This window comes from Anas platyrhynchos, chromosome Z (assembly GCF_047663525.1).
Source record: "Anas platyrhynchos isolate ZD024472 breed Pekin duck chromosome Z, IASCAAS_PekinDuck_T2T, whole genome shotgun sequence".
NCBI classification, from domain to species: domain Eukaryota; kingdom Metazoa; phylum Chordata; class Aves; order Anseriformes; family Anatidae; genus Anas; species Anas platyrhynchos.
Genome location: NC_092621.1, coordinates 483786 through 503670, shown reverse-complemented (window position 1 = coordinate 503670; position 19885 = coordinate 483786). Strand labels below are relative to the sequence as shown.

General features: G+C 34.3%; 1 protein-coding gene across 9 annotated transcripts in view; it reads left to right on the top strand.

The window, feature by feature from the left end:
• NEDD4L (NEDD4 like E3 ubiquitin protein ligase) overlaps positions 1-19885 on the top strand; it is a 140227-nt gene that overhangs the window by 102371 nt on the left and 17971 nt on the right. For 4 of the 9 annotated variants that reach the window (XM_027446449.3, XM_027446453.3, XM_021275034.4 and 1 more), the window contains 11 exons: positions 2739-2905; positions 4506-4638; positions 5720-5896; positions 6635-6709; positions 8540-8599; positions 13526-13657; positions 14159-14278; positions 15528-15725; positions 16517-16594; positions 18941-18995; positions 19085-19141. In XM_027446449.3, coding sequence (XP_027302250.1) covers positions 2739-2905; positions 4506-4638; positions 5720-5896; positions 6635-6709; positions 8540-8599; positions 13526-13657; positions 14159-14278; positions 15528-15725; positions 16517-16594; positions 18941-18995; positions 19085-19141 — 1252 coding nt within the window. The remainder of the gene's footprint in view (positions 1-2738; positions 2906-4505; positions 4639-5719; positions 5897-6634; positions 6710-8539; positions 8600-13525; positions 13658-14158; positions 14279-15527; positions 15726-16516; positions 16595-18940; positions 18996-19084; positions 19142-19885) is intronic. The other 5 variants (XM_027446450.3, XM_005023373.6, XM_027446452.3 and 2 more) reach the window with 3 other exon arrangements.

Here is a 19885-nt window from a genome sequence, read left to right as displayed (position 1 = left end):
TCTTTTTGTCATTTTTATACATGTTGAGGTATTCAAATTATTAGAGATCTAAAAATATAATTATAGAAAAAGTTACATTTTTGAAATATAAAATGCTGATAACAATGTTGGTAGCAACTTACTCCCAAACACATGCACACAGGTGTGTTTTTTTTTTTTTTAGCTGTAGGGTGATGTTTTCTCTACTATTTCAAGTACATCAAAGTATTTCAAGTGGCACAATGAATTCTAAAGTTTGTCTTACTCAGTTATGGTGGTATTTTTTTCATTTTTATGAACATTCTGAAGACCTTATAAGTCATGCAAAGAGGGCAGAAGAATTCAGAAGTCTATCCAGGTAATTTATATGTGACATAAACATGATGGTCTGTATTAAATATATAAGTACCTCTTCCTGAGAAGCCATTTCAAGGTAGCCGTCAAAACGCTTTTCTTCATTTCTTGGCAGCACTGGCTTTACAGAGAATACAGCTCATGGAGGCACAGCAGGTTTAAAGATTTCTCAGCACTCTTATCAGCCATCATGCATCTTAAGAATTACTGCGTTTAGAGTTGACCAAGTGGATGTTAGCCCAAGTTTGCTTTACTAATAATGCACAACAGTTGCCTGTAACTTGAGAATAAGGGCTCTCATCCCAAGCTATATTTTTCTTCTCTGGAGGTTGCTTTTCAGAGGGTCTGCCTTGGTCATGGTACAGAGGCAGCAGAGCTGTTTCTTAGCAGTCGTTGATCTGCACATGTTAAAGCAGCCTATCAGGCTATCCAGCCTATCAGCATATCCAGCCAAAACCATGCTTTGTCTGGACCTTATGGCAGGGTGTTGAGTCTCTTATTACTATGAAGGCAGTTTACAGGTTCAAAACCATTTTTTTTCTCTCTCTCATATGAAAAAGTGAGTGTGTTCATGTATAAGTACTTTTGTATTTTGTCTATACTTTGTACGTATTGTATTATAATTTCGTATATGAATTCATATAGAATCCAAAAAGTTTTATGTGTGTCACATAAATATATAGTATGATTCAAAGATCGAAGCCGAAATTCCTTTAAGTGGTATATTCTTTATTGCAGCGCTGGATGCACGGGGGATCTCTCCACCTATCGTGCATACCCAAAGCGGAAAGCAGTCTTGAATTTATACAATCAATCTATCAATATTCTACAAGCGCCTATACATATGCATTACCTATCCCCGCCTTCCCTCGCTTCTCATGCTAATTAGCCTTTTGGCACCTTGCGCCTGCGTAGAGCCTCCCAAGAATTGTGGGCAGGGGTCTTTGGGACGTGGGCAGGGGTCTCTGGGAGGAAGACCCCGAGTCTTCCTCACAGTGTACTTTTCACCTTTGGTCAGGAATCTGCTGAATTGGCATGTTTCTTAATTGCGAGAGCTGGTTGTTGCCAATTCTTCCGTTTGTTGTATCTTTATAATGAATTCCAATGTCCAGTTTTGAGATTTATAGTCCTTACGTTTGTTTCTCTGTCCGTCTGCCGCTTCCTTATCATGAGTTTCAGTGTCTTGTTTCGAGATATACAGTCCATGTGTGGGGATTGTCCTTGCCTCCCCAATACCTCCCCAATACCTCCCTAATCAAGTATTTATATAAAATAATCAATAATCCGTATATCTGAATTGTATTCCATATATAATCCGTATTTCCTAGAAATTGCCAAATTCTAAATGTAATCTGAATTTTCTTTGATACTTCAAATAAAAAGAATCAACTTAAGTCAAGATCCTCCTGACTTATATACATAAGGTAACGCCACAAGGCTCTAGTAGTGTCCTGTGAAAACAGCATTTCAAGTAAGTCAATAGTAAAGAAATTCTTTTAGGCTTTGTTTTATCAACACACTTACAACTATTCCTTAATTTTATACTTCAGTTTTTGAGGACTAATGGGGAAGGAATATTTTTAACTATAGTTGAATTACAGTAAGGTAGCATTTTATGCCTGTTGAATCTTACATAAGTGAGGATATTTTACCTAGAAAGAATCCACAAAGGCAATTAGATTTCAGTTTGAATTCAAGTAGATTTACATATTAAAGTCTTTTGGGATATGCTTATGAAACAGGAGTAAAATATAGGGTGGTGGTGGTGGTGTAAGTGAAGTTATTGAATATGTTTAGAAATAATATTGATTTTAGGTTTGTTTATTTTCCCAGAAGAGGTATGGTTGAATGATCTGCACATCTGTATGGTGTCCTGCTTTTGCATAGCTTTTTTGCTGCTGTCAATAACTTTTAGACCATTTGGCAAGCTGCAGCTGAATTTGACAAAAGGATAGAATAGATGTGGTGAATAGAAGTTCCCATATGCTTTAAGAAAATAGCAGCTGGGAAAGAGAAAGGAAAAATGAAGGATTATGCTTCATGAAGAAAAGGTCACAGCTTGAGTTCAAAAGTTAGCAGTTGGTTCTGTTTGGCTTCATGACTGAAAATCTGCACCTGGCCACCACCAGGCAGAGTGCCTGCCCAAATAAGTCTAGGAATCCCTGTTTTAATAAACTGGTAGAATTTTAGTGGTTTTTGTTGTTGTTGTTGTTGTTTTAATCATAGAAATGTAGTGCACACTATAACCATGGAGTTTATGTGTGTATGGTTGAGATTTAAGTAATTTTTAACTTCTCTTTGGAAAAAAAATCTGAATCTGCACCCATGCAGTAATGTAAGCAACAGTAATACAACTTCTCTTTAACTCAAAGTTTATAATCTTTTTTTTTTCTTTCATTCCTAAGCATGGATGGGACGTGGTTGATTCCAATGACTCTGCATCTCAGCGTCAGGAGGAGTTACCACCTCCTCCACTGCCTCCTGGATGGGAAGAAAAGGTTGACAACCTGGGGCGGACTTACTATGTCAACCATAACAACAGAACTACTCAATGGCATCGACCAAGTTTAATGTAAGTGGCAGTGTAGATAAATGTTTTACGGGTGAGTGAAAAATTATCTGTCAGGATAGTGATTTTTTTCCAACAAACATTATTGTTTTGGATTTGAATTCCAGGTTGGAAAAAGTTTAAGCACATTTTTTACAAAGCTGTTTGTAAAGGCATGCTTTTCTTTTGAGTAACAAACTAATTTTGATTCTGGTGCTAACTGCTACCTATCTGAAACTATGAGAAAATTTTCAGGTATTCTGGTAAATTGAGAACCAAAGTTTGCAGAGCTTCAGTTAAAAATGAAACATCTTTTTTAAAGAATATAAAGAGACTTCCCCACACCAAGCAAATCAGATATACACATAAGTATTCTGGGAAAATCTAGGGAATCTGAAGGTGGAAGAGAAATTAATATGTACCTTCACATATTGGGAGATAGATGAGGAATTTTTCAGTAAGTAATTTAAAAGGAATAAATTCCTCTGCAGGGACTGTTGAAAGGGTATTAAAAACAAACAAACAAACAAACAAAAAACAACACACAAGCATTTCAAGTCTATTAAGTTTTGATTGAGTTAAACTGATTGATTTTGAAGAGATCCTCTTTACTCTTCAGTGTGTAGACTTCATTGCTTATGTACGCTTGTGCTAATGTGCAGCTCCTGTTCAAACTTTCATTACACATTGCTTATAATTAGAGTTACAGTAGTGTAGCAAGTTTACATTTTAAATAGTATGTTTTAATCAAAAATGTTAAGAGTTATACTGAAATCATGCATTATTCAAACATCTTGCATTATTTTAGAGTAGCTACTATTCTTACACTATTGCTTCTAATAAGTGATGCTTGTTCCTTCTTGAATGTTCATATTCATAGTTAAATTACGCAAATGTGTGTTGTCTGTATTTATGGCACTGTTTGTTCTTTTTGTCTGATGTGTTTATCTTAGAATTTAATTAAATTTCATTCTGAAGGTTCTGAAATATTTTTGTAAATGCTGAGCTATTTACTACGCAGCTTTTACTTTTTCATCAACTACCACTGTTCTGGTTGGTAACAGTCCGTAAGCATCTATAAAAATTTAATTTTATAAATTATTTAATTTAGGACCTCCTTGTGTTCTGATTATGTTAAATGAAACAAGGAGTACATGGCTTCACAACTTTTTAACTGACAGATAACCAATTAGTCATGGCTAGAAAGCATCATCAGATGTGTATATAAAGTGGAGGCCTCAGTGTCTGCTACTATACTTTCAAGGTCACATGCATTTGTATTTTGAGTCTGGTTATCCTGGGTCACAATGAGTAATAATGGGCTAGTATGTTAGAGTGGGGACTTAATTTTTCTGTTGTGCCAACTTTGATGTGCAAAGAATGTTAATTTCCAGTATTACATGACATTTGTGAAGTGCTTCCAGTTTTATTTTATTTAAACTAAAGGATTAAACTGTTTCCTATTTATGAAGCCTGACATATGCAAGAGTAATGGATTTTATACTATAATCAAAAGCATTAATGAGGTTTTGGAAGCAATGGATGAAGAAGTAGGTGTTTTAGTTTAATATTCATTGTTTTCTTGTACTTTTCCCCTTCCTTCTTTCTTTTCCCCACTATCCAGTGATGTGGGATCTGATTCAGATAACAACATCAGACAAATAAACCAAGAAGCAGCCCATAGACGGTTTCGCTCTCGGAGACACATTAGTGAGGATTTGGAACCAGAACCTATGGAGAGCGGAGACATTCCTGAGGTATATAAAGGTCTTGCTTTTAAGAATTTAACTAAACTTCAAGCCAGAGTGTTTCTCCTTTGTAAGCTAATTAATATACAACATGCATAATATTTTATGGAAATTGCCTGAATTAAATATTAGTGACACAGCAAAAATCCTAGACAGAGCTATACTTTCAAGGTCATACGCGTTTGTGGGTGACTGGTAGTGTATGCACTATAAATACCATGTAAGTGCAAGGACAATCATTTATAATGCCAAGCATTGCTTGTTGTATATAAGTTGATAAAAACACTTTCAATATTCTGCTTTGAATAACAATGAAATGAGTCGTAAAAAGAAGTGAAATGTGCTGAATAGAATAGATGTTTGCTTCAGTGTTCTTTAGCATCTTGATTTAGAAGAAAGTGAAGCTGTTTTTTCTACCCTAAGTGCTTTGTTCTGTTTGAAACTCTGAGATCTTAGTAATCAGCATGTTTGTTTAATTTACAGCTAGACTAACTAAATGAAGTTTCATAAATATTTGTACACCTAGGTGAGCTTTTTGTGCAAAGCTTATAATCCCATTCAACCTTGAGGAATATTTTATTATGAGAATCACAGGCAAAATTCTTTGTGAAAGTTTTGATTCACTGAATGCTCTTCAGAGCAATAAAAAGGTTGTGGAAGCTCTTACTGTGCTCATCATCCGTTAATATTTTATTTGCAGGTAGTTATGAGTATTATGCATTTTGTTCTAAATTAAAATTGAGAGTTGTTTCTTACAGGTTTTTAGTAAGAGTGCAGAATTAGTTAAATTTTGAACAAAAATTTCTAATAGATTTTATTTAGTGATAGCTGATTTTTATACATCTTTTCATTTGCATCTGTATTGAATCATAAAGCATTGTTTCATCACCACATTGAAGACAAGAAGAAAATCTTTTCCCTTTATACTGAAGATGTTTGTATGTATGTTCTATGGATTGGTTTATTTAATTAAATATTAAGGCTGATTATCACACCTGTGTTTGTCACAATCAGGTAGTCATCTGGAAGGCAAAGGAGACACTTGGTCTGTCTTTACAAACACTTAACTTAGTTCCTTTTCTTTTGTCAGCCTTGGGAAACCATTTCAGAGGAGGCAAGCGCAAGTGGAGATTCCTTAAGCTTGTCATTGCCACCACCTCCTGCATCACCAGTATCCCGTACCAGTCCTCAGGAGCTGTCTGAGGAACTGAGCAGAAGACTTCAGGTCACTCCTGATTCTAATGGGGAACAACTGAGTTCTTTGATTGTACGTGACACGCTGTTCTTTCTGAATACATCTCTATTACTGTAATCTTTTGTTAGTTCAAAGTAATCTGACTCATTTATATGGATGAGTAGTAATTGATGGTCTTAGGAAAAACTGAGCACACCGGTAAAAGTATCTTCAAAACAGCATCTTAGTTACATCATGGAACAAACTGCCTTGAAGAAAAGATTTTCTCAATTTAGGTTCAATATTTTTTTCTGTATGAGCTTAATTTAAGAGCCTGCTTCTGTTATCCTTAGTGTTTCTTTAGTTTTAGCTTTAGTGTTTCTATCCTGTTTCTTTAGTGAAGCAAAATACATCAAATAATACTAGAGAGTATCAGACTAGGCATTTACAAAGGAAAAAGGAAAGACACTGCTAATGCTGTTTCAATCATTGTCCACGTTATTATATGATAATTTTTCAAAAGTTTGCTGTACATCTTTATGTTAAAGGGTGTCTCTTCTTACATTAGGATTTTACAAACCCTTCATAGTTTACTGGCTCAGCTGTTATAACACTAACAAAGGATTACGATTGAAAGTAGGCAGTTCTGGTAAAACGCTTCATGAGCTTGTTTTGCTTTTTCTCCCTTCCCCTTTCGCTTTCTTTCCCTCTTTGGGAAGAGGAAGACTTTAAGACTTTGGGCTACTATTCATAGTAATTCAATGTGAGAAAAACAAACCCCCATGTTTTAAGACATCTTAACGTACAGACATCTTTTTTTCTTTTCTTCAGCAAAGAGATCCTTCTTCAAGATTAAGATCTTGCAGCGTAACAGATACAGTCGCTGAACAGTCTCAATTATCTTTGGTAAGCAAAAACTAAGTTTTATTTCTTTCTTCTTGTTTCAACATTATCTGATTGTAAATAGTATCTTTTCCTAGATGAGTTCTAGTCAGATCTAGTTCAGTTACCAATATGGACAAATGACTATCCCAAATCATAATGAAAACCAAATTAATATCATCACAATTAGAAAGTAAAATGAGAAAGGCCATAAGAGAGGGAAAAAAGTGTCTGAAAAAGAGAAAAAAAAATGTGTCCTGTAAATTGTTTTTACTTGGAATATAGAAATACGTGTAACATTTAACAGGCTTAGTGTTTGCCTAGCTGTAGTTAAAACAAGCCTTTTAGTGATAGTCCTTGTACAATAGAACTGAATAGAATTGCGTGTTGGAATTTTTTCATCCAAGTGATTTAAGCATCAGCTTCTGCAATTTTGTTTAAGCAAGTCATTCAAACAGGAAAAAAAAAAAAAGCAAAGATAGTTTTGAAAAGAGTAAGATTCTCCTTCACTCTATAACTATGCACACCTTCCCTCTAATTCATAGTTATACCTATTTTATACTACAACAGAAGTATGAGGTTAGTAAAGGTGGTAAGCTGTAGAGAAACAACTTAAACTAGGATTGTGCAAATTATGCGTGTGAATAAAACTGCTCCAATTATTTCAAAACAATATAATACTTTAAACATTTTATTTTTTCTGGAGTTACATGTTCCAGGATTTTTTTTTTTTTTTTACAATTTTTATTAGGAATATATTACATATGAATCCACACATAAAAAAGATTACACAAATTTGCTGTGGAAATATTGAGTAAGTAGAGCGTTATTAGTATGTTCATTTTTAAAGCTGACGTCACTCCTTTGTTGTTTTTTTCCTGTTGCTATTGGGCAGACACTTAGAGTAACCACAGTATTTTTCTCTTTAATTTTTCATGTGTTCTCAAAGATTTTTAGTGTATCTACATTTGCTGCTTATATTTGCATGTCATAGCTATTATTCAAAGAAGCATTTCTGAAGTATTATCCACCTCTCTACTTTCTCCTCCGGACCAGCAATGGTGTGGTTTCCAGTATAATTCCTTCTTATCTGTCTTCTCTCCTTTCTAGAAGTTGATTCCTAATGAAGTCTGTTCCAGAGGTGGTCTACTTCTTAATTTACTATTGCCCTATGGAGTCTGGATTTCTTTAATTGGTGTAGTCAGATTGGGCCTTGTCATGATGTATCTTTCAGCTTACTATTGTAGAACACTCATTTCTCTAGCAGATGTTCAAAACAGCAGAACTGAAATCATTGCTCTATAAGAAGGATGTTTCCTGACCTTAATCTTTACTGAACTAATGATAATTTATCTTCTAGCAACTGAATCTATAATTTCTTTCTAAGTAAAGTGCTGTTCTTCACTTGACTGCATTAATTTTTACTGAAAATGTGAAACGCCAGTTTCATATTATCAGCCTGAGTTTTTCTGTGCACTCACTGATGACCAGATGTACTATTTTCTTTTTAAATACCATATTTTTGGGTGTAACATATAAAATTTGTATCTCAAATAAGAAAGAGGAAAATTAATCATGTTAAACTTAAACTAAGTGGTCTAATTATTGATAGAAATATTGAAAAAACAGAATTGGATACTTGAAATTAGTTCTTTTGGTATGAGATTCTGACTTGGTTACCAGTGATTGATGGGTTCATTTTTTCGCTATTATCTGAAACATTATTTCAATCTACTTGCTCTCTTTTAATAAATATGGGAGTATGGATGATTCCTTTTTCCTAAAGATGTAAGAGTAATCTGTGACCTTCATCACAAAGTATACTTATGTGTAACATTAATTATCATTTAACAGCAGAGTGGCCCATCTAGGAGAGCTCGTTCTTCAACTGTCACAGGTGGTGAGGAACCAACGGTAATAATACTCTTTATCAAACACTATCTGTAAATAAAATGTGGGTAGATTTAGGTCTTGTACCGTAATGAACATTTTTTCACAGAGATGCAATGTGTTAAATACAGCCTGAATCAATAGTTATATTTTTTTTTGTTTCAGATTTTCTCAAATAATACTGCAATTTCACTCTAATTCAATACTTGTCTATTATGAATAGATGCCAGAGTATTAACAGAGTGCACTAAGAAAATACCAGAAATTTCTAAAAAATGAGAGTCAATACCTAATTCTTTAAAAGCTGATGTTGAAATAATTGATTAGAGACATCAAATCAATTTATATGTAGCTTTGTTTTTAACTTGCCTCGTTTCCTTACTCTCCATTAGACTAATTCATTTTTATTCTTAAAGTTGATCTTAATGTGAGAATGGTGGAGGTACAATGGTATATCATTACAGCTCTTAATGGTCTTATTTACTGCCAGTTTTCATTTTCCAGTATTCATTCTTCAGTCCAAGTCTGAATTTTTATTTTGCTCATCCAATAAAATTATTGAAATGTTTTTCTGAAATAATTTTTCCACATAATAAAAGGAAAACAGATTCAGTTTATATTGGACTTTGCTGATATTTTAAAATGTTGATCTGAAGCAAATTTGTTTCATAGAAATCATTTTATAGTGACTGTAATACTTGGCTTTCATGAACATTTGCATTCCTAGATAATTTGCTTCAGGGAAAGAAATGTAATTCAGACTTGGCATGTTTCCTGTTTCTATATAGTAATGTCAGACCTTAATTTGGGCGTTGATGTATCATTCTGCAATACTGTATGTATTTACTGTTTTTTGAATTTCAGAATCAAAGGAGCATACTTTTATTTTGTTCCTGCAAACAGCAGATTTTTTTAGTGTCCTTGCAGAATCTGCTTGACTAGCTCATCATTAGTTAAAATGTACACTATATTGAATTGTAATGTAAAGAGTCTTCTTTTGACAGATGATCTTGTGTTAATTATATGTTTTAGAACAAAATATTAGTATTTTCTGCTAATAGCTAAGTTCAAACTACACTGACTCCCAATTAATATGATTATATCATATTTTTTTATGTAAATTTGTTGCAACTTACTATTGGGCATAACCAGCATGATTGTTCTCAATTAGTGTTATTTTGTGTGAGTTATTACCATCAAGCCTGTGTGTCCCAGATAGCCTTGTGTCCCAGATTTCAGGCATGGCCTCTGGTCTTTCTCGGAGGGTGATGGAGATAGGAAAGAGTCTGTTGATTTGAATTGTCAAAGCAAACTCTGGGGCCTGAGGTGGCTATTAAAGGGCATATTCAGGCAAACTAGCTTCAAGTACTTGATTTTGTCCACTTGTGGGTCCGAGTCTAAGCATTTAGATAGCTCATAAGATATCAGTAATCTAAATGTATTTTTTTTAACAATGTAAAAATGTTCCATCTGCATAGCGGACTTTTTATTTAGGTCAGTGACAGAGGATGAGTAAATTTGTTACTTGAGTGTCTGCAATGAAGTAGATGTTGATGTTTGTAGATAAATTGCAGGTTTGGGTAAATATAACTAAGGTTATAAAAGCACCATGGATTTACTTTTTAATGTTTGTTTGTTTGTTTTTTGTCTCCTTACCACATTCCTCTGTGAAAGGTGCATTGTAAAAATAGGCTGAGCAAAACATTAGGTAATGCATCATATATCCCAGCATCTCTGTTCTCATGACATTTTGGCTTTAATTTCAGAGGCAGTCTCCCCATGTTGTTTATTGAAGGCACCTGTTAAAAAGCACTCTTGTTTTGGGTAAAAGGGTCTTGATAAATCTCCTAAGTTGCCATTCTACCATGTAGAATATCTTTTACATTGGTATCTAATGTATGGAAAGGAGTTTGAAGGGCAAACTTTCTGTTTTGCAGATTGTATTCTGGTTTCATTAACCCACAATGACTAGTAAGGGGAAAGACTGCTGACAGCTGGATTTATTTTTGATAGAGTGTTAAAGAGAAAGGGAAGATCAGGTGGTACAGCTAGCGCATCTTTCTAGTATTTCTGTATTCTAGTAAGTCAAAGTTGATCATTTGCAGCATGCCATCATACAGCGCATAGAATGTTTAATGTTAGAACCCAGGCTATCAGTTACCTTAATTAAATAATTTTAAACTAAAACATGATCTGTGGACTGTATTCAGACCAATACCTGTTACCTTGTTGATCACTGGTTAATTAATAGCTTTGAAACTGTTAGAACAGTCTTGGGAAGGGTAGTCAGTCTCCTGTCAGCTCTTTGAACTAAGTGGAAAAACAGCAGTATTTCCAGCACTTGACTACTCAGGAAATTAATAAATCAGTCTCATAGTTCGTTTCAATGAGTACTACTTTGTTTTCTCATCTGTTTTCCTTTGCTTCCTATTTCCTGATGTGCTCCATCAGCTTTCTGATCCATCCATTATCTTTTCTAGTTTCCATTCTTGATTATCTAGACAGTTCTCCAGCTCATTGTGTCTATTATGCCCTTCTGTTAAAAAGCAAATATATTGATTAACTTAGCAAAAGTCTTGGGAAGAGGTCTTAAGAATCAGAAGCAAGAACAAGAATTACAGTAAATTACTTTGCTGGAGCAAAGAATGTAGACTGTAGAAAAAGAATGTATCCTGAGTTTCAACAGGAGCCATTAGAAGCCTGAAGAGTTACCAAATCCTTCTGTGCAGTGCCATTCGCTTCTTTGATCTCTAGGTAGTAGTTTTCCACTGTATTAATATTTTAAATAGAAAGATCATACAGCAGAAGCCACTGTTTATTAGGACATTGAAAGAGTAATTTCTTTGGCTACTTTGTGATTAGCATGGTGAATAAACCTAAAAACCTAGAGAGACAGAGGTAGCTATCCATGTAAAGTTAGTTGTGGCTTAATGCATCCTATGGTCTTATAAGTTTTCATAGTAACTCGAAACGTGGATGATAGTTTAAGAAAAGAAAAGAAGTTGCAGAATGCATACATTTACAAATCTAAGTAAAATAAGGAAAAAACAGTGAAACTCTTACAGAATTTAAGATATTCATGAATAGATATTAAGTACCGTAGATCTTCAGAGGCTGCCTGGACTTGGTTCTGAGCAACTTGCTTGAAGTGTCCATGCTTAAGCAGAGGAGTTGGATCGTATGACCTCCAGAGGTCCCTTCCAACCTTACCCATTTTGTGTTTTTGTATTGAACTGAAAACTGGAATCATACTTAGCTGTCAGTTTTACAGGTTGATGTTGCATCTATTCTAGTAGTGCAGTTGTTAGTGATTTTTGTATATATATATTTTTTAAATCTGGCAAAATTTTTTCTTTTAAATGAATATAAATTCAACAATTAAAAATGTATTTGTGGTATTTCTTATGACTTTTAATTTCAGTCCTTTTAACCATTTATTCATCTTCCTTTTACTGTTTCATGGCTAAAAAACACATATCTTCTAGTGCATCAAACTCTGAGTTAAAGCAATTTGCTTTGCAATTTCACTTTGTTACAATTTTCTAGCTCACCACTTTCCATGTATTTCTTTAACAATACTGCCGTATATAACTTGATAGTGACTACTTCAGGTTTAAAATGAATTAAATATCAAATGTATAAAGACATAGAATAAAAATGAATGTTAACAAGCTACCAATCACAGTATTTTTTTATTATTATTGTTTTTAAAGTATCCAATATTATAGATAGTCATGTCAGATAAGAGCAAGAGCAAAAACGTATCCTGAATTTTCAGGAGACTGATCTCAATGTTTCTTTAAATGTTCAGGGCAGTAGAACGGTAAGGTAGGAGTAACACTTCCTCATCATGTGTTGGATTTTTAGTTTAATTACAAGGACTAGAAATGTTTATGTCAAAAATACTTAGTTATTTTTCCATCAAAATAATGGGCATCAGCACAGTTGTCACTTTATCAGGAAGACCCCTTTCTAAAACTAGAAAGTCTAGCAGTTGTTTTCTAACCTATGTGGAGGTATTTGGTAATCTCAAAGGCTGATTCTTCCCTTGGTTTTATTTTAAGATCATGTCAAAAAATTTTGAAGAGTCTTTTTTAAACATCTTCCATCTCTTAATAGCATGCACTGACTCATATTCCAACATCTTTTTTTTTTCCTTTGAGAGAGCTCAGTGTTTTTAAGACCTCTTCTGCAATGGTGATTTGTTCTAACATTTGCCTCCTCAGCTGCTTTACCTTTTGTAAAAAAGTTTTTGGCTTTAACTTTTTACGCAACTTGTTTTATAACAATTGGTGCCTTTGGCACCATTATATGTATGTTTTCTTTAAAACTATGTATTTGTGGTGCAACGTTTTAATTACAGAAAGCAACATCTCACTCTAAAATTTGGACTCTATTTTAGGGTATATCCTGAGTCTTCAGGACACCTGACCCTGAATGCAACATTTGTACCTAACAAAATATTTGGACTTTAGTTTTTATAGGTATAGTAGTTTGCTGCAACCAACTCAGGACAGCCTGTGATAGAGACAAGATCAGAACTTGAGAGATTTGACTAGACAGCGTGGTCACTTCAATTCTTACTTATCCACACTAATACAGGGGAAAAATTCAACCTTTCTAAGGAGGAATCATTAAAATGCAAAGTTCCTTTTCGTCAATATGTATAATGTACAAATTAAAATGTTTGAGGGCATATAAGCTTAGCTGGCTTTAGAACAAGATACTTCTAATACTTTTGCAAAAGTGAATCAAAAGATCTATTGTGAGAAAAGATGATTTGTGTCAAAGGGGCATGAAGAAGAGCTTATACTACATTAAATCTGAGGTCATGTTTTTTCATTTGTTGTTTTTTTAGAATGGTGTAAGTTAAAAAGTTCGCTTTAAAGAGCAGACATTTTTTTTGTTGTTGTTATTGAGTAACAATACGGTTATTTCTTGCTTGAACAGCCTTCAGTGGCCTATGTACATACTACACCAGGCTTACCTTCAGGCTGGGAAGAAAGAAAGGATGCAAAGGGCCGTACTTATTATGTCAATCATAACAATCGAACCACAACATGGACACGTCCCATTATGCAGGTATGAGAATCTGTTATATTGCTCAATTTAGATAGCAAACGCTTAGCATGTATTGAGTATAATTTCAGTTGAAGACTCTCTTCAGAACTTTAAAAAATAAATAAAAATCTATGCATTGTCATGACAACTCAGGATAATCATAAAAAAAAATTGCAATGCCTGGGATTTTTTTTTGTTACTTTTCTTAACTTTATTAAGGTACAGATTAAGTCGATGGCTACAATGGAAGGAATTTACAGAGAGTTACATAGTACTAATAAATAGAGGCAAACGCATTCTTAGGATTGAAATTGGAAGTTTGGTTGCTTGATTAATAATACTGTATATTGTTTGCCTTCCCAATGGAATTAAAATTAAATAATGTACTTGCTCTTTAAAATAGTATACTCAGTATTTAATAATAATAATAATAATAAATATTGATACTATATTTTAAATGTCCTAACTCTGGGTGAACCATGATCCTGACAACTAACTAACTCAGTTTTCCATCTGAACTAGCTTGCTGAAGATGGCATGGTTGGGTCAGCAGCAAGCAGCAACAACCACTTAAGCGAACCTCAGATCAGACGGCCTCGCAGCCTTAGTTCACCCACAGTAACTTTATCTGCTCCACTTGAGGTGAGAAACAGACTTATCAACAAATATCACTTCTGTGTGATTTCTCTCTCTGTGTCTTTATAACTTTCCTTTTTAGTTACTAATAGTAATTTTCCCCTATTGTTAATTTTATCATAATATGTTGCTGTTTTCTTGCAGTTTTCCATCTGGATCTTTATATTATACAATGGTATTACTTAACTTCTATTATTATTGAATGATATGAATGAATAGTCTGTCTTACATATGATAATTTGAGTTGGTCAGCTAAAACTAATTCTGTGCATTTCTGAAACATGGGCTGCTATGACTCCTCTCAAGTGCTACAGTTGTATAAGATCAGAAACATTTTTTTGAGTCAACATTTATTTTGATGGTGTTACCTTTGAAAATAATACATGCAATTTAGTTTGGATAATTTTGTAATTAAGATACTGATTCAATTTTGTATTCCTTGCCTTTCAAAAGGGTATTCAATGTATGAGTCTTTACAAATAATTTAGAATACTGTTATATGTTGTTCATTGCAACATATCAGAAGTAGAACTTACATGGCTAAGCAATCAAAGATGGTGTGTTTTTTACTTCTGAAAGTATGGTTAAACCTCACAAATCTATTAAACGTGGCAGTGTTGAGGAGAGCAAGTTCTTAAAAATTTCTTCTTTGAACTGAAAGTGTGGCACTTTATTTGTTCTTTCTCACCATCTCATTCCTAATTCTGTCTCTTTCTGACCTGGTCAAAATGTTGAAAATCTGTAATTTCAAAATGATATAAGGAGAGTAAACCTCCATTTATTTTAGGAACCTGTTTTAAGGTCATGTTTAAATGTTTTGTCTGAAATTTTAATTGAGAGATCCATTAAAAAGTGGATAATGTCACCTTAAATTTAGGATACTTTCCTGTTTAAAAATGAGATACATTGCACCGGGAAACACAAGGCAATGTTTGCATTTTTTTTCTCTGTAAAATGAAACATTGACATGTACAGGACAGCTTCAGTAAAAGATACAAACAAATGTAAATACTGCGGACATTATCATTGCCAAGAGAAGTGATAAAACATTATGTCCTTTAAAACAAAAAGCATAGTAAGTTAGAAGTAGCTAATTAAGAGGAATTTAGCTAAGTTCTAGGAAATCAATTCCAGCACTTAATTCTAGAATGAATTACATCTGGAATGAAAAAAAATTGTGCTGTGAAATACGTTTTACTCAGTTTCCTGTATTAAGTGATATTTTGCAAATCTTTTTATCTTTCATTTTCTTCAGGGTATGAAGGACTCCCCTGTGCGCAGAGCAGTGAAGGACACCCTTTCCAATCCCCAGTCTCCACAGCCCTCGCCCTACAACTCTCCTAAACCACAACACAAAGTTGCACAAAGCTTCCTTCCTCCTGGCTGGGAGATGCGAATAGCGCCCAACGGCAGGCCCTTCTTCATTGATCATAATACTAAAACTACTACATGGGTAAGGAGAATTCTAGGTAATGAATTTTAAATTGTTTGCCATCTTTTAAATGTTTTCATCTTGACCAGTCTTTTTCTTTGTCTGGCATTTGTCTTGTCTTTAAGGTTCAAGTTCCATGGGATTTGTTAGCCTAATATTTCATAAAACTGATGTGGGGATCTGACTTGAGTCCTCCATGCAATGATGTACAGTAGCAATAGTTTTTAAGTATCCAATTTCATGTCATGCTTGTAGTGGTGCTCATTTCAGAGAAAGGAAACTTACTCGTACATATCCACTGAAAATAGATTTTGGAGGATTTACATATCATGCACAATGCAATAGTGTTTTGCATTTTGTATTTGACCTTTTTATACTTGACAAACTATTGCATATCAGTCTTTCGTGACCTATTTTGCTTGCCCCTTTTTACCTCATTCATTCATAAGTGTCGTATCTGTGCATTAATCAAAATGTAAGAAGCTCATTTGCATAATTTCCCAGCCTTTTTATGATAGGCTTATTTCTCATTAAGTTTTAAGAGCCAAAAATGTGCATATGAATCTAAATACCACTTAGGGGAATGCATGCGTTTGTAGGAAGAGGGCTTTAATTTTTAACCATATCTCTGCAAATAACACACTTAATGGAGTTAAGGACTTACCCTAACTACCTCTTAATATTTAAAAAATTCAAATTAAAAAATTTGAATCTTAATAAAATATGTGATACATGCAAATGCTAAATGTGTTGTCACTTTTATCTGTCACAACTTGATCTGTTGGATTTACAGTTCCATATATCTATTACAGGAAGATCCACGACTGAAATTTCCAGTGCATTTGAGATCAAAAGCTTCTTTGAACCCTAATGATTTGGGCCCCCTTCCTGTAAGTGACAATGTGTATGTATTTGAGTATATACCTGCTATCTTATAAAAACTGATCTATTACTGTAGTCATATATTGTATATAGACACATATGTTGATCTCATTGCTTTTATGGACTTATTAAAGCAATGTTTACGGATAGCACCAAAAACTTTGTTGTTATCTGTGAATCAGTCAGGCTTTTTGAAGCCAGTCCATAGTATTCTGAAGTGATTGAACATTTATTTGCTTATCTAAAGCTTGGAGCTTTGAAGAAACTTACCTTGGTTTTACCTCCATCTGTGTGATTTTAGGTAATTAACAGTTGCTTTAGAAAAAAAGAAACAGATAGTTCAAAGTGAACTTTGTTATTGTACCAGTGTATACTGGCATTCAGAAATCTAAATAAATTTTGTTTTTGAATGAAACTCCCGTATTCTGTAGGGAAAACCATGGTACTAACCTCGAAAGTTTTGTCATATTTGTGACTGATACGTAATACTGATTTACATGCATGTCAAATACAGAGTTTTGCTTTGTTTTTAAACAGCTGTGTTCTTAATGTCAGAGGATAATGCATGAAATCTGAAACTTTTTATAAAGTGCAAATTTTTACAGCATGGTGGTTCATCCCATTGCCTTATATATATTAAATATGCTTTTGAGAAACGGTCATTGAAATTTTATTTACAACTCAGCTACTAGTTGTCACCAGTAGTCTCAGCATGTATTATGGACTTTGCAGACAGCTGTGCCATTAGAAAAGGTGACTGTCCCACTGTATAGGACGCGGCTGGTTATATTATCTTAAACAAATTGAATAATGTGTCTTTGATCCTACTGATTTTCATTGAAATGAGTTGCAGTTTACTTAGAAGAACTGCTCTGTCAGCAGACCAGAATGAGTGCTGCTTTTGGGCAACTGGTAACAAATTCTGCCTTTAATCTGGGGACAATAGCCTGTTACTGCCTATGATCAGACATCCACCTCTTAAACATCCTGAAATCTCCCTGCCCTGGTCTTGATTGGCAAAAAGTTTTGCCTTGTATTTAAATCAAGCTAGGCAACTTTTCAGGCCCAGTATCTCAAAACACTGATTACATCAAAAGCTATGTTCAGTTGAATGTATTTATTATGTTGAATGTTCTGATTACAACACAGAAGTAATGTGATTTTTCTTGAAGAAAACAGCTGTGGAAGTAGTTGTTCCTTTGTAATTTTTCAGATACATTGAGCATGCATTTATGTCCAAGGACATGCTCCTTAGATAAGGAGGTGCTGAACAGGAGAAACTTAGCCTTTTAATTGCAAGAGGTAAAATGTGCAATGAAGTCAGGGTAGCCTGACATACATCAGTGGAAGCGTATAATTAGTCACAGATTTAAACTCAATTAAACAAGCCATTTTTGACTGAGGTAAAAATCACAGAATCATTGAACGGTTTGAGTTGGAAGAGACTTGAAAGACCACCCACTTCCAACCCCCCTGCAATGAGTAGGGAAGCCTCCCACCAGACCAGGTCTCTCAAAGCCCCATCCAACCTGGCCTTGAACACCTCCAGGGATGAAGCATCCACAGCTCCTCTGGGCAACCTGTTCCACTGCCTCACCACCCTCATAGTTAAGAACTTCTTCCCAACGTCTAATCTGAATCTACCCTCTTTTAGTTTGAAATGATTACTTCTCATCCTATTGCTACACTCCCTGATAAAGAGTATCCTCCCAGCGTAATGGCTGCAGAATTTAGAAGGAGTTACTTAAAACATATTGAAATGAAATCATTTATTTTCTATATTGTATAGAAGGCTGAAGCTAGTGTATGGCAGACAGATGAAGTGAGTACTAGGTTGGACATTGTTGCATGTGCTAGCACTGTGCAATTTGTTCTCCTTTCTATACAATAATTGTATGGAAAATGTGAAAAAGAGAATGGAAAAAAAGGCAAGAATTGAGGACTAGATTAGACGTTCTTATCCCATGCTATTAGGATTTATATAACTACAGTGAGTAACCCACAGGTGTTTCAGAAGTAGAACCAGAAATTCTCAAATCTAACAGATTATGGATAATCTATTCACTGTGATCATTTCCTCATAGTAGGAAACAGGTATAAACCCTGATGCAAGATGTTTCCACTTCAAAGCTTAAAAAAATATTTACTGTATTAGATGCAGTCACCTGGGTAAACAGCCAGTTCTTTGAATCTTGCTAGGTTTTTGTCCTTGGCACAATGCATCTGGTTTTGTGTGTTCTACCTGGCAAGCACCTTTCAGACAATTTAAGCAGGCATGGATAATGTATTGCTTTGTGCTGTTTGAGAGTGGTATTATTTCATGTATTTTCTCTTTTTTTTTTTCCCAATTCCAGCCTGGCTGGGAGGAAAGAATACATTTGGACGGAAGAACATTTTACATAGATCATAGTAAGTAAGCACTCAGGTACTACAGCAATTAGACAAAGGGAGGTAATAAATATTGAAGTGAAAGCTTTATAATTTTACTCTTCATTTAGGAAGCCAGGTGTTGATATGTGGAGACATTGATACCAGAGACTTAGTGCCCTCATACGGTACTGTATATTCACTGAAAGCTTGCTTTTAATTGGCTCATCAAGCTTTGTCCCTCTCTGACTTGTGAAGCATTAACATTTCTTCTTTGTGGTTTCTTTTGTTCTTGTTGATATTTTGGATTCTTTGTTGTTGTTGTTGATGATCCCATGGCTTTTTTGCACTTTAATAAATTAAAATACACACTAGGAATAGAAAATAAGATGAGAAAAGATCATATAGCCACAACTCCATATATAGGCAGTGGAGAAATTAGCACTGATAATACTCTTTCCTCTCCCTTGAGAAGGTCTTGTGGCAGTGCTGATTCTGATCTTATTTCCTATTTATAGCATGTTATATTGCACCCAGCCCATTAATATCTATTCAGTTTTGTTAGTGAAGTTCTAGTGTAAGTGATGTTTCATTGTAGATTTGTCTTATTACAGCATCTCAGAACTACTGTGTTAGTTTTTGTCATTGTTTGAAAATAAAGCAGCCCAGAAAGGGTTTTATTCCCTCACCCCCTTTTTTTAAAGACTTAATCTGAACTTTCTAATGAGGTATTACTACAGACTGTATAAGCTTCACAGAAATAGATAATTCACAAAACAATTGGAAGAGGGTATATTTGCTACATAAAACTTACAGAATTAAAATCTTAATACTGCCAAATATGCCTTATAGTTTGTTTTTCTTTCAGTATCAGTAACAATAAATGATGTGCAAATCTGTAGTTGTATATATATAGTACGTTATTAAATCCC